Source organism: Lissotriton vulgaris, chromosome 8 (genome assembly GCF_964263255.1).
Source record: "Lissotriton vulgaris chromosome 8, aLisVul1.2, whole genome shotgun sequence".
Taxonomy (NCBI): Eukaryota; Metazoa; Chordata; class Amphibia; order Caudata; family Salamandridae; genus Lissotriton; species Lissotriton vulgaris.
Genome location: NC_141696.1, coordinates 99,027,520 through 99,042,156, shown reverse-complemented (window position 1 = coordinate 99,042,156; position 14,637 = coordinate 99,027,520). Strand labels below are relative to the sequence as shown.

General features: G+C 44.6%; 1 protein-coding gene across 1 annotated transcript in view; it reads right to left on the bottom strand.

The window, feature by feature from the left end:
• The window catches only part of LOC147693522 (extracellular calcium-sensing receptor-like), a 177,996-nt gene that overhangs the window by 43,309 nt on the left and 120,050 nt on the right, over window positions 1-14,637 (bottom strand). The window contains exon 3 of the mRNA XM_086936038.1: window positions 4,344-5,180. Within this exon, the coding sequence (XP_086792164.1) occupies window positions 4,344-5,180 (837 nt within the window). The remainder of the gene's footprint in view (window positions 1-4,343; window positions 5,181-14,637) is intronic.

Genomic DNA, 14,637 nt, shown 5'->3' with positions numbered 1-14,637 from the left:
GTGTAAGAATTGGCTTTTGTAGTTTGGTTTGCCCTGTTCCCATCATGCACTGGGACAGGAACAGACTAATTTGCATACAGCCAGGTTCTGAAACTGGGATGGTGCAGTGAGCTAAAAAACGGTGTTGGATCTAGCCCTGATCTCTTGACTGGGTGAGAGTATTCTGTTTAATTCAGAGACTCTGTCCCTCACCACCCCTTGTTGTAAATATTTTTGTCCACCCTAAGCGTGGAAGGGTATACTCAGATGTGAGTCCCTTGCTCATTGCACCATCAGGATTCAAGCAAGCCGGGCCGAAGACGGCTGAAATGCCAGAAACCGGTCCCCGGTAGCTTGTTTCCATCCCAGTGTAAGAATTGGCTTTTGTAGTTTGGTTTGCCCTGTTCCCATCATGCACTGGGACAGGAACAGACTAATTTGCATACAGCCAGGTTCTGAAACTGGGATGGTGCAGTGAGCTAAAAAACGGTGTTGGATCTAGCCCTGATCTCTTGACTGGGTGAGAGTATTCTCTTTAATTCAGAGACTCTGTCCCTCACCACCCCTTGTTGTAAATATTTTTGTCCACCCTAAGCGTGGAAGGGTATACTCAGATGTGAGTCCCTTGCTCATTGCACCATCAGGATTCAAGCAAGCCGGGCCGAAGACGGCTGAAATGCCAGAAACCGGTCCCCGGTAGCTTGTTTCCTTCTCAGTGTAAGAATTGGCTTTTGTAGTTTGGTTTGCCCTGTTCCCATCATGCACTGGGACAGGAACAGACTAATTTGCATACAGCCAGGTTCTGAAACTGGGATGGTGCAGTGAGCTAAAAAACGGTGTTGGATCTAGCCCTGATCTCTTGACTGGGTGAGAGTATTCTGTTTAATTCAGAGACTCTGTCCCTCACCACCCCTTGTTGTAAATATTCCAACATCATAACTTCATTTTCATTTAACAAATTCAGATGCACTGCTCTGTTGAGGACCAGCTTCCAAAACTGCTTGTGGCGGCCTGACATCCTGCCAGATGCCAATCAATCAATCAATCAGGGGAATTGTAAGTGCGCTACTCACCTGTGAGGGTCTCAAGGCACTATCCGGTCTCTGGATGGTACACAGGCTGCAAAAAATATGCAGAAGTCAGTTAACAAGTAATTTCATAAAGTCAAAGATTTTGAAGAGGTTTTAAATGCATATAGGTGTGTGTGAAATGTGTGTAATATATTGTGGCATATTTATGAGAAATGTCTGAAAATTATATAAAATTATGCATAGTTACTTGAAATGCAAGACCATCATTTGGTGCTTTAAAAGCCAGAGCCACTGGAATTATGCAGTAGGTAAGGGCCAATTTATGTGAGGTAAATAATGCTGCAAAAATAGGCCAACAATGCACGCATAATGCTGCACATTTTGTAATAGTATTGCTTCATTATTTGGTCATTTTTAAACTAGGTAAACCTCTGTGGGCATTGGTTGCACCTCATTAATACCAGTTTAACACCCTTAGGCAACAGAAAGGAAATCAGCCCAGCTTTGCAAAGGGCCTTTCATTAAGTAGCAAAATTTGTTGTCACATTTTCGGTAACTTTTGAACCGTTAGAGTTAGATTCACTTTTTTTGTTCAAATCTGCAGAATATGCGGCAGGTGATTGATTACGTGGCAAATGCCGCAAATCTACTACTATTCAAAAATCTCCACGTCCTCACAATTGCATAATGCCAGGGACCGTGATTATAACACAAATGGTGTGCTTGCCTCCATTTTAGATAAGAGGGTGCATTTCTCGCTAAATATATGGTGCAAAAAACAGAAACGCTGCAAACAGCAGCCACTAGAGTTCTGGTCATTCACATTGTTCTCTGCTACATATTTGCTGCTTAGGATGCTTAATTATGCTACATGGGATAATACATTCATTTCAGAAATGTTGCCTAAAAAGCGAAATGTGAAAATTACCGAAGCTCATGTAATGGACATTTCATTAGGGCCGAAAGTTATTTTAACAAAAGGAGAAGAGAAAAAGCTTACCTGGCTGTTCATTTTCTGTACATTCCAGGGCGGTATCTGTTCCATCTAGTGCTCTTAAACTAGCAGGATCCGTAATCTCCAACGCTTTTAATTCAACATTACTAAGGTTAAACTCCAAAGGACACCGCCGCCTGTCCCTTTAGCGTGCTGTTTTGCCTTGCTATAATCTTCACACACTTTCTTGCGCAGGTCATACCATGAGTAGCCTTTATTCGGATAACTGATCTGCCAAATAATCCTCTGAACAGAAAAATGTTGGTTATCTTCCTGAACCTGGCTTTTCTAGCAGCAGCTATATTAAGAATGATTATTTGGCAGCAAAGATTATCTGCCAGCATACAAAAATGTAAACACTCATGACACACTTTGCTTTTCACTCCACAAATCCGACTAACACATTTCCCCACTATTTCTAATGGTTACCAGTCAGGCAACCCCTTCTAAAATATAGACAGAACATCCACTCTCTTAGCTGTATTAAGAATGATTTCACAGGCCATATTATCTGTTAACATACAAAAATGCAAACACCTGAGACATGCTTTGCTTTTCATTCCACAAATCCGACTAGGACACATTTCCTCATGGTTGCCAGGAAGGCAAGCCCCTCTAAAACATAGACAGAACACCAACTCACTACCGAGGACTTAATTGGAACCTTTAAATTAGGTTAATAAGTAACATTACACTTTGGATGCTAAACTACCGAAATGGAAATGGAGGTAATTAATTGCACTTCTCTTTGAACAAAATCGGCACAGTAGTGTTTGGTAAGTGTACTATTTTGTCCTTCCCCGGGTATTAATGTACCCCCCTTTGTAAGTGGTAGGCTCCTAGATTCCAGGAGGCAACCACTGCCTCATCTTTGGTCTTGTGTTGCATGTAGTCTTAAGTGCCTTACTTATGACAGTGTACGTAAGTACAATCATTGTTTGTGCCCTAGCGTCCAGATACAGAATTACATCTGGAGCTCTTTTTCGATTGGGTACGCAGAGTGACTATCTGTAAGAATAATCAGCACAGTGACATTGAGTTTCCCTATTACTCTCAGAGGTTCTGACACTTGTGTGCAATCTTATTTTTTAAACATGTTTTTATTGCAGAAAGAACATAGCACAAGCCAAGTGTTAACACGTGTACAACCTTAACGCAAGCCCCTGTTTATACATATTGGGGTTGCCTTGCCTTCTCTGTCCTGCTCCTCTTGTGTTTGGCTCTATACATCTGAGACCCACATATAAAAAGACAAAAAGGAGAAAGAAGCTAACAATTAAATAACTCATAAACCGGATATAACCAAGTGATAGAGAAGTGGACACTTAACTGCAAAGACCATTTGGGTTCTCAGATGTACTGTTGTCCTTTCTTTGTTTCCATTGTATTTTGTCACCAGTGTGAGTATGCATGATTTTGAGTGAATGATGTGGAATGACTGATGGATAGATTGATAGCACTTTATAGTTCCTTTGTGGGGTCCATATCAAGTTTATTATTGTAAACAATGAATTTTTTGCACTGAATTATTTATCTGTTTTGTCTTAAAAAATATGAAAAATGTTACAAAAAATGTTTCTCTATTTCAAATTATGAAAATGAAAATAAATGGAAAACTAAAGAATAACATGTTTTATTGAATATCTTTATTCATGTTGCATCCGCTGTGAATTGATTAGATTCAGTCTATGTTTTGAAAAATAAATAGGTTAGTTTAGAGGCTCTAGCTCTTAGTTTTTGTCTTTTCACTCCCCCCTCTAGACCTAAAATTAAATTTTGGGAATACCCTTGTTTAAATTACACTGCTCCTCTTGTGTACCCTTTTTGTGTCAGCTTTTCTCTAGTGTACGTCATTGTTTATTCCTCTTGATCCATACACCAACTGGCTGCTCTGAGGCCTAGTTTATCACCCGATGGGATGCTCCAGCTGAGTCTCTTAAAGGGTAGTACAAGGGAGAATGATACTTCACACACTTTGCTGTGAATAATCTGAAGAGAAAACAACAAGAAATGTGGTAACAATATGTGGAAAAAGGAGAGGAGCCAGACACCACACTCCAAAAACAAAATATTTTTTCTGATGCATGAGAACAGAGAGATAGTGGTTAAAATAAGTAGACACGAATAAAATTAGGAAAATAGCACATATGGAAGCAGAGATAAGGTTCAGAAAATAGAGAGAAAAAGTAGAGTGGAAGTGGAAATAGACTTCTTCATACATTATCAAAAGCTCTAATGTCCAGGTGTTATACTCTTCTTGGAGGTCAGCAGTGAAAAATTAAATGTTCAATAACTTTACAGACATATAGGTAAAGAGAACACACTGCTCAGCTGCATACCTGATGTGGCTGAATATCTTTGACACGTCGGTAATGATCCACATCAGGAATTGTCTTGTCCCAATAGTTAAGCAAATCATGCAAGGCATGTGCAAATGCATAGACAGCCAGGTATACATTATAAGTATACCTAAGATTATGGAGATCAAACAGGATTGGGTCCAGATCAACCACCTGTTCTTTTCCTGTGCAGACCTTTACGTCATCATCTTTTACAATCCCTTGAGCCAAGGTGGTGGTGTTGTCTTGCCACAGACAGCCAAACACCTTCTGCCAGAATGGTTTAATAAAGATGTCACTTTGAAACCTGTCTGGGTGTATATTGTACACAAAGTCGTTGAATTTAAGCATATCTACAACATAAAAGGCAGAAGCTATGGTGCCATTCAGCCAAAGCCAGGTGTCCACACTGAAAATATTTGGTGTGATAAAGAAGCCAGGCAACCCCAACCACACTTTTCCTTGAATTTTCCTTTTCGCAAGTGTCTCTAGTAAGCGTACCATTCCACTCACATGGCTGTAGATCACAACAACTTTGGCTTTTGATTTTCCTATTAAATCTGCAAGGCTCTCAATCCTTTCTTGAGGGTGCTGGCCAGACACTTTTTCAAAGAAGTCAATGCATCCACCAGTCTTCTGTATCTCCTTTTTCAAAATCACGCTGCCTTGGGAAAAAGCATCATTATCCATTGCTAAAACACCAACCCAAGTCCATTTAAAGAAATGTAGAAGTCTAGTCACGGAATAAATTCCCATTAGATTACTTGGTACCATTTGGAACAAAGACGAAATTAGATGACTTTTGCTCTCAGAAGGATATAATGCCCCATAACTGATCTGGAAAGAATGAAATAACTTTAAAATAATTTGTGATATTTAGGTTGGATCTTTTGTTGCTACATTTGTCTGCCAATGCACACAAACCTAGATCGCCAATGCAAAAGCTTACTGTATGGTATCAAATATACATTTATTCCTTTTTTTTACAATTTTACAATATGTGACATTACCTTCTCTTTGCTGCTCAGTCTCTTAGTGCCTCCTTCCAAGTGCCTAGTAATTTCATTGTGCGCAGTAACCGGAGTTACCAACCCCATCGGAATTATGAGGTCTGCGGGAACGCCAGAGATCTGTTAGATTTTGCTTGGACACTTCATCTGCTGAAACCATATGAGACGTCAGGGAAAACCTTCAGGGGAAAATGGGGAATTACTCCAGCCATTACTGATTCCTTCTGTAGTTCCCCATTTCCCAGGGTATCCTCAGGGATCAACTAGTAATGCTGTTTTTCCTCCACCCCAGGAATTACTAAGGGCCACACAGGATCAGTGGGATGGAGAATCCCAAACCAATTTACATTCATCTTCTAATAAGCCCCCTTTGTCGGAAGTGTTCGAAGACAGATACAGACACTGCTTCAAAACACAAAATATAACACTCCGAATTAATTGATAATCATATTTTATACAATATATAAACACCCATGGAAGACAGAAAAGTTAATTAAAATACAACTATCCCTTTACTATATTATTTTGAGGAATATAAAATGTTAGTCCATACACTCTTAATCCTATCCTCAAAGAAAATGCAAAATTCACCTCTCAAAAAAAGCATGTAATCTTTCTGGTACTAAAGATACTTGCACAGTTTTCACACCATCCAGGTGTATTGAGCATTTAGGCCTTTTATATCTACTCCCCAATTCCAAATAAGGAACCAAGAAAAATGTTGATTAAGGGACTCATGGGTTGTGGCCAAGCTGCCAACTGCCATGGCCTGTTAGCACTGAAGCTCCGCTAGCATCCCCACAATCCTGGACATATACTGACCTCTGATCGGCCATCCTTGCTAGATAGCCACTTGACCTAACTGCTGCCGCACTGTTGACTGCCTTGCTGTCGGCGGCAGTGACATAGACAGTTCTGAAATCATCCGGGCATGCTACCTTGTCATTGGGAACCGCCCGTGGCCTAGCCTGACTCCTCTGCAGCCGAACAGGAGTGATTGGAGGTACGGCCGCTCCTGAAGTGTAGCATGGTTGCTGTCCCTTGCTTCCTGCAGCGGTTGCCTGCCTGCATCCATCGAAATTCCTGAAGACCTATTGACTCTGTGACGTGGGAACCACAGGGAGGCAGGGCAAACAGCACGCCTCCTGGTCCTGACTCCTGTATTGTCGGGCACCTCCCTGCAACACAGCTGTTAAACCTCGTTGGTACAGTTGCACAGAGACTAACGGTGTCCCCTAACTTTAATTAAGCCCCCTCCTGTTAGATTATACCCCACATGGACAACTAGGACGCCTGTACCCTACAGAGGAGTGGACCCCCGCCCTGACACGCTGCTGAAGACTAAATCTAGCTGAGCTGCATACCATTAACACCGCCGGGGCTGCGTCCACATCTCCCTCAGCAGCCAGGAACTGCATACACTCTCTGAGAGGATCAGCGGGTGGCTTCCCTGACTTCTCCAGCAGTGACATCATTGTTGTAAACCCACCTCCACCTTGGTTTGTAGCGCTGGTTGCAGCAGTGTAACTGGCCCGTACCTGATTTTCATTGAACGTTACACTCTACGGAATTCGGTGTGTGGAGATCCAATGAATCTTTTTTATCCCCCACTCCATCACCCTCCTTCACATCTACATGGGGTCCGCACTGTTTTTTTCCCCAGCTATAGTACGTACGCAGGAGGAGTCTTCAAACTGATACATAAGCTAGTGCCATTTTCAGTTATCAGTTGTTCTCGCAGACATGGAGAGATGGTATCTATACTTGGCGGGCCAGATGTTAGGATAAAACATCCTATTAGTAAACATATATGCGCCAAACACCGACAGCCCAGAATTTTATCAACAACTGCGTAGATATGAGGTTGCCGAACAAAGCGATCGGGAGGGAGCGTTATATCACACCCACTATTGACGAGATAGTGGCTGACATCAACGGCACTAAACGGTTTCCAAGCTGGACTTAAACTTGGCTATCACCAACTAGTCTTGGAAGAGAAGAGCCGCTACATAACAACGTTTTCCACCCATGTGGGGCTCAGACGATTCAAACGACTCAATTTCGGGGTGTCGTCGGCAGCTGAGGTCTTCTAGGATGCCAACTGAATAACTTGTTTTCTTTTAAAATTTATTGTCACAGAATACTTGTGCGCTAAATTCACTCACCGGACAGAACTGCCGTGTACTCAACTAAGGCAAGCCCGTCTGCGCCCGTCCGCGACCGACCGGGACTAGGGGCTATACCCCCTACAGGCTCCAGCTCATCCATGGTCAATCCCATCTGCTACACTCGTAACGATTTACTAGCTCTTAACAAAACCACCATGGATGCCAGACTGCATCCATGCATCCAAACCGGCCCTGGCCTATCTTATGGACCTATCTCCTGCCGCTCATGCCGATGGTCAAGCATGGGTCAACTCCCAATTGATCATCACACACTCCCTACTAGTAACCAGCTGGAACTGAAATGCCTATATTTTAATGCCAGATCTCTACCTAAACATGCATTAGACATCTGGGACATATTGACATCTAAGACCCCTGACCTGGTCTTTATTACTGAAACATGGTTATCTGATGCCAATGCTCCAGACCTGGCCAACGCCCTCCCCCCTGAATACAAAATAATCACACAAAATAGACAAAGCAAAAAAAAAGGAGGTGGAGTCGCTGTGATATTCAGAGACCACCTAACTTGTCTCACGGAAACAATAACTGTTTACCCCGAACATGAGACACTACCATTTAAAATTCTCGTGGAGAACCTTATCATACTAGCAGGTGCAGTTGTCTATAACCCGCCAGGACAACAAACCAGCGTCGGCGCCAAACTATTGAACCAACTGCTCCCATCTTGCCTGAAACACAAAAATTACATGGTCGTTGGTGACTTCAATGTCCATTACGAAAATACCAATGCCCCTGGATCGACACAGCTTAAGTATGACATGGAAATCCTGCAACTCAAGCAGCTGGTCGTGGGCCCCACGCACTCAGCAGGACACACCCTGGATCTCCTTTTCACCAATATTGAGTCGACTACCATTAAGGAAATCCTCCCCCTGTCCTGGTCTGATCACTCCATAATATCCTTCTCTCTCAAACTTCTCGGTAAACCCACAAAGTCTAGACTCACCCCCATCACCACCAACAGAGCCTGGAGACTAATCAATGACTCCAACTTCCAAAATCACTTTCTTGAAATAGATGTCACCCTGTCAGACGACTCCTCCATCTGCAACAACGTCACTCTGCTAGAAACCGGAATTCGCCAAACGTTAGACAAACTAGCTCCCCTGCGGGAATCAAGAAAAAAAACAACAACCACCAGGGAAAAATGGTACACCCCCCTCCTCAAAAGCCTTAAAAGGGAATGCCAAAAAACTGAACATCAATGGAGACAAACTAAAGACTCAGGAACTAGAGCAAACTATGTCGCCAAGCGGAAACAATACATTCTCGCCATTCGTGAAGCGAAAAAAGCATTCTTCACGCAACGAATTCATGAAAAACACAACTCCGCAAAAGAGTTGTTCAAAATTGTAAAGGAGCTCAGTAATCCATCCAGCACCTCACAAACCCTCGCCCCCTCAACTGAGGCCTGTGAACGGATCAGCATCTTCTTTTCCGAAAAGATTAATAAAATTTACTCCACCTTCACCCCCTCGCATTCCACTATCCTACCTGACAACCCTGACGAAAACTCGCCAACATCTGACAACGACAATGTCCACCCAGACGCAGGCTACCCCCCACGTCTAACCAACTTTCAACCACTTTCCGAAAATGAGGTATTAACGGTTCTCAAAACAATCAAATCCGGCTCTCCTGCAGACCCATGTCCCCATTTTGTGTTTTCCGAAATTGCACCGACACTCTGCCCTTTCATCACCAAACTCTTCAATCAGTCCCTCACCACTGCGTCTTTTCCAGAATCCTGGAAACACGCATCTGTAACTTCCCTCCTGAAGAAAGCCGGATCCGACATCCTTAACCCGGAAAATTACAGGCCAATTTCCCAGCTCCCCTATCTCTCCAAGGCTTTGGAGAAAATGGTCAATATACAACTATCCAGATACTTGGAAGACAACTCACTCCTGGACTCCACTCAGACCGGCTTTAGAGCCAATAACAGCACCGAAGCAACGTTGCTGGCAGTGTCGGACAGTGTCAGATGCATCACAGATCAAGGAGGATCTGTGGCTCTGATACTGCTAGACCTGTCAGCGGCGTTTGACACGGTATCGCACGACTGCCTACTAAACATCCTCAGGAGCAAAGGAGTGCAATCTACAGCGTTAAGATGGATCAAATCATTCCTTAGCAACCGCACCCAAGCAGTGCACATGGGCCAATTCCATTCAAAACCCCGTCCAATTGGCTGTGGGGTCCCACAAGGGGCCTCACTAAGCCCCACTCTCTTTAATGTCTATGTTTCATCTCTGGCCGACATTGGAAGAAAGTGGGGCATCGGCATATGTTCCTATGCTGATGACACACAGCTGATGGTGACAATGGATGAAGGCTCGGAAACAACTAAGAAAAAACTACACAGCTGCCTCTCCGAAATGGCAGAATGGATGCGCAACCACTTCCTAAAATTAAATGCCGGAAAATCGGAGATATTACTGTTCGGAGGAGCCAAACTATCATGGAACGATACGTGGTGGCCACCGTCACTGGGATCAGCCCCCATCCCGAAACAGTACGCCAGAAACCTTGGTATCATGATGGACGACGCACTGTCCATGAAGGACCACATATGCATACTCTGGGGCAAAGGCTTTGCAATTCTCAAACTCCTGGCCAAAATTTTCTCTTGGATACCGCTGGATTGTCGACGCACAATCACCCAGGCCCTCCTGGTCAGCCGCCTGGATTACGGCAATGCCTTGTTCGAAGGGATGAACGAGCAACTGTTCTCCCGCCTACAGGTCCTACAAAACCAGGCGGCCAAACTGGTCTGCAACAAAGGCAAACGAGACTCGGCATCCGCATGCCTTAAAAACTTTCACTGGTTACCAATGCGCCAGAGGGCCACCTTCAAACTACTCTGTCACGCGCACAAAGCCCTTCATAAAACAGGCCCTACCATCCTGCAAGGAAAAATCGAATTCTATATCCCCAACAGGAATCTAAGATCCAACAATTCAGCCCTGGCGAAATCCAAACGCATCTACAAGGCAAGGACAGGCGGACGCGCCTTCTCATACCTGGCGGCTAAAAGATGGAACGAGTTACCTATGGACCTCAGACACACCACAAACTACCTTCAATTCCGTCAAAAATTAAAAACTCACCTCTTTCCCAAAAACTAACTCCCTTGCACAGTCCCAGTAGTCTCCTTTTTCTTATAGCGCCGTGATATCCCATGGGATGAGTGTCGCGCTCTATAAATACCAGAAATAAATAAAATAAATCAGGGAAGCGTTGTCAGGCCTGGTGGGTGTCATAAACGTCAGCAATGATATCCTGATGTTTTCTGGCTCCTTGGAAGAACACCACACACGCCTGAGGGCGACTTTGCAGAGGTTTGTGGAACAGGGGCTGACTATGCACAAAGAGAAATGTGAATTCTACACCAACGAGGTTGAGTTCTTCAGCTACAGGTTCTCTACTCAGGGACTGCAAGTGGATCCTGCCAAGGTTGAGGCCGTCCGAGCAGCGGCGACACCCCAAAACCAGTCGGAGGTGCGGAGCTTTCTGGCATGGCCAATTATTGTGGCCGGTTTATCCCACATTTGGCGACAATCTCAGAGCCGCTCAGAGCTCTAACGAAGAAGGATGGAAGTTGGCAATGGTCCAGTGTGGAGGTGCGAGCATTTATGGAAATAAAAGGGGCTCCCCTGGATGGTGCGACAGTGGCGTACTTCAAACCGGGACAACCAACGGAGGTAGTCGTGGATGCCAGCCCGGTAGAGCTGGGGGCAGTGCTCCTGCAGCAAGACCAGATTGAAGAGTGGGTGCCAATCGCAAACGCCAGTCGGGCCATCGCGGCTGTGGAAACACAATATACCCAGATTGAGAGGGAGGCTCTTGCAATCTGGTGGGCCTGCCAATATATATATTTATATATATATATATATATATATATATATATATATATATATATATATATATATATATATATATATATATATAGTCTTTATAATCTTTATTCGGTAAATTGATCACCATAAAAGACAACAATATACATTTTAAAATACATTTCATCAAATTATACTAGCAGCAACAGGGGATGACCAAACTTAAAATACGACTAAACACTGACATAATAATAAAACCACAGACAAAAAAGATACTCCAGGTACTCAGAATTAGCAGCTTCAAACAACTCCACTCAAGGTAGGTAGAGGCCTTGCAATCATTCCCAAAGATCTTGATCTAATAATCCAGGCACTACCTAAAAACTTTGCCACCCCGCATATCAATGAGGTAGATGATAGATCCGATGTAATCACTCGTAATGCCGAGCGGTGGCACCTCATCCCCAAACCTTTACATACTGGTTTCAACCAGTTTTTCCGCGCCACTTTATACGCGGGGCAGGCAAAAAGAAGGTGGGCCACGGACTCTTTAGGGGCCGCACAACCCGGACAAGATCGCAAGAGACCGCCCTGGTTGGACCATTTTGAAGTAAATTCGCGTACCGGGAGGGTACCGTACCTTAATTTTAAAAAGAGGGTCCTGTCTAGAGGCTTAGTTATCAAGTCCAAAAAGGGTTCAAGCTTCCTTGCACTCTTACACTCCAGAAAGGACTCTGTAAGTGAACCCCCTGTTATACCACGTAATGCTTCAGCCTGAACCCAATCCCAATATAATTTCTTGATAACCATTTTGGGCGGGGGTGCTTGAGACTCCCAACTATCACTCAAACCCAATTGGGAGACCAGTAGCCTCAAATTTTTCAACCAGCCAATTTTACACCCAGAGTCCAGTAAAATTAGCTCATCCAGTGCTTCAGCATATTTGGCCAACTCCTTAGTCCTTCTCAGGCGAACCCAAAAAAGCAATGGTCGCAACCTCACTATATCCTTTAGGGCACGTCTACCAAGGTCTAGCCGCAAGGGGATAAGCGGAGTGGAAACAGGGAGTGCCACCACATCTCTAAAAAACTTATTTTCTGCTAAGGTTAGCTCATTTACATTGTCGAACCCCCATAATTCGGAGCCGTACAATGCAGCCGGGAGTATCTGGCCGTCGTAGATGGCCATTACCGGGGACACTGGTTTGCTAATTGATGCCCGGTGCTCTCGTAAGATCACCCCCGACACTCTTTTGTGGCCCAATAGCATTTTCGCTAAGTGATCCTTCCAGGTCATTCGGCTATTTAGCCGGATCCCTAAATAGTCGAATGCCTCGACCAACTCCAAAGGAGTCCCATTAAGCAGAAAGTTGTTTTTAAAATTTTTGGAGGGTGAAAAGGCCATCAATTTAGTTTTAGTAGTGTTGATGGTTAGGCCCCTCTCTGTACAAAAGGAGGAGAAACGCTGCAGGAGTTTGTGCAGGCCTATCGGGGATTTAGCTATCAGTAAGGTGTCATCAGCAAAGAGTAGGGTCTGAATCTTTTCCCCCGCCAGGGTTGGGGCATCCGTCTCTTCTCCTCTCAGATGGTCCACCACACCATTCACAAACAAGGAGAAGAGAGTCGGAGCCATGACACACCCTTGACGGACACCACTCCTCACAGGTACCCTATCTGTCAGTTGGCCCTGTGTACCCCATCTAATCCTAGCGTATGTCCCCTCGTGGAGTCTTACAATCAATCTTAAGAGTGAGCCAGGAAAGCCCATGCTTTCCAGAATCTCCCACAGTTTGGCGCGGGGGACCAGGTCGAAAGCCGTCTTGAGATCTATGAAGGCCATATATAGGCTCCCCTTCTTGATGGTAACTGTCTTCCAATAGATCCCAAACAGCCGAAAGACCTGGTCCATCGTGCCCACCCTTTGGCGAAATCCGGCCTGCAGATGAGAAAGAATACATTCCTCCTCCATCCAGACGCCTACCCTGGTGATAATGACCCTGCCAACCACTTTCTGGATTATGTCTATCAGACTAATCGGTCGGTAGTTGGCAGGGTCATCTCTTGCCCCCTTCTTGTATACTGTAACCACCTCGGCACCCTTCCATGAATCTGGCACGGGGTGTCCCTTTACTAACAAATTCATTATGGTGGCTATTAAATTTGCCCAGGCTAGGGGCTCAGCAATCAAGAGGTCCCCAGGGATCCCATCCGGGCCAGCTGCCTTTTTGGGCGTCAGATGATTAATTGCTGCCACTACTTCGGAGGCCATAAATAAGCACTCCGTCTCCCCGTCAGGATCCCTTCCCTCCCCACAAGCAACCAAAGGGCCAGATGTATCTTCACTGCCGCCATACAGAGATGAAAAGTGATTGAACCATTGCTGGCAGGTTATATGAGTTGCTAATGGCTGGGATTTACCCTGTCTAGCTCTATTAATTAAATCCCAGAATTGCGTCGAGTCCCTCCTGCTGACGGCGTCTGTTATTTCCCTCCAGTGCTCCTCCTCCCACTCACGCTTTGCCAGATCAATTGCTCTCAAGTACTCCCTCCTGGCCGCTCTAACCAGAGTAGGATTCCTTGAGAGTAAGGCAACTGACAGACTTTTCCTCTTAACCCTGCAGTCCGTAGAATACCATGGGTTGCTGGATATAGGGGGCGACCTATTAGATCTACGGGATTTCCCTTTGGAGGTGAAATAAAGACTCACTTGATCTATCGTGCCTTTATATGCAGAATCTAATTGTAAAGAAAGGCATGGAGGTCTAACAACCTCCCGTTCCATTACTTCCAAGTCCCTATGCAGGGCTTCGATGGTAATTTTGATGGTCTCTAGTTGGTCTGCGTTTAGCTGAGCTTTGTCCCACTTCAATCTACGATTGCTTTCGTAGGGGATGATCTCTTTGGTTAGTTTCAACGGTGCACTCATCCCTTTCTCTTTAGTTTTTCCCCATTTAAACTTGCAGCAAAGCGGATTATGATCGCTATCCTGGGTGGGTACCACCTCCATATCAATAAGGTCCATCCACATACTAACACTCATTAGAATATAATCAATTCTGGACGGGGCCGATATCCTGTTAAAAGTCGATGCACCTAATTTATCAGACCGGGTCCTGCCGTTAAGGGCTCTTAATTTGTGCTCCCTAGTGAGGGCGTTCAATTGGATTGCCCTAGCAGACCATTTCCGGATGGGGGGTACCGTCAAGGGGGGGATAGACCACCTGGAGTCGTCCTCCTCAGTACCTAGTGGCTCATCA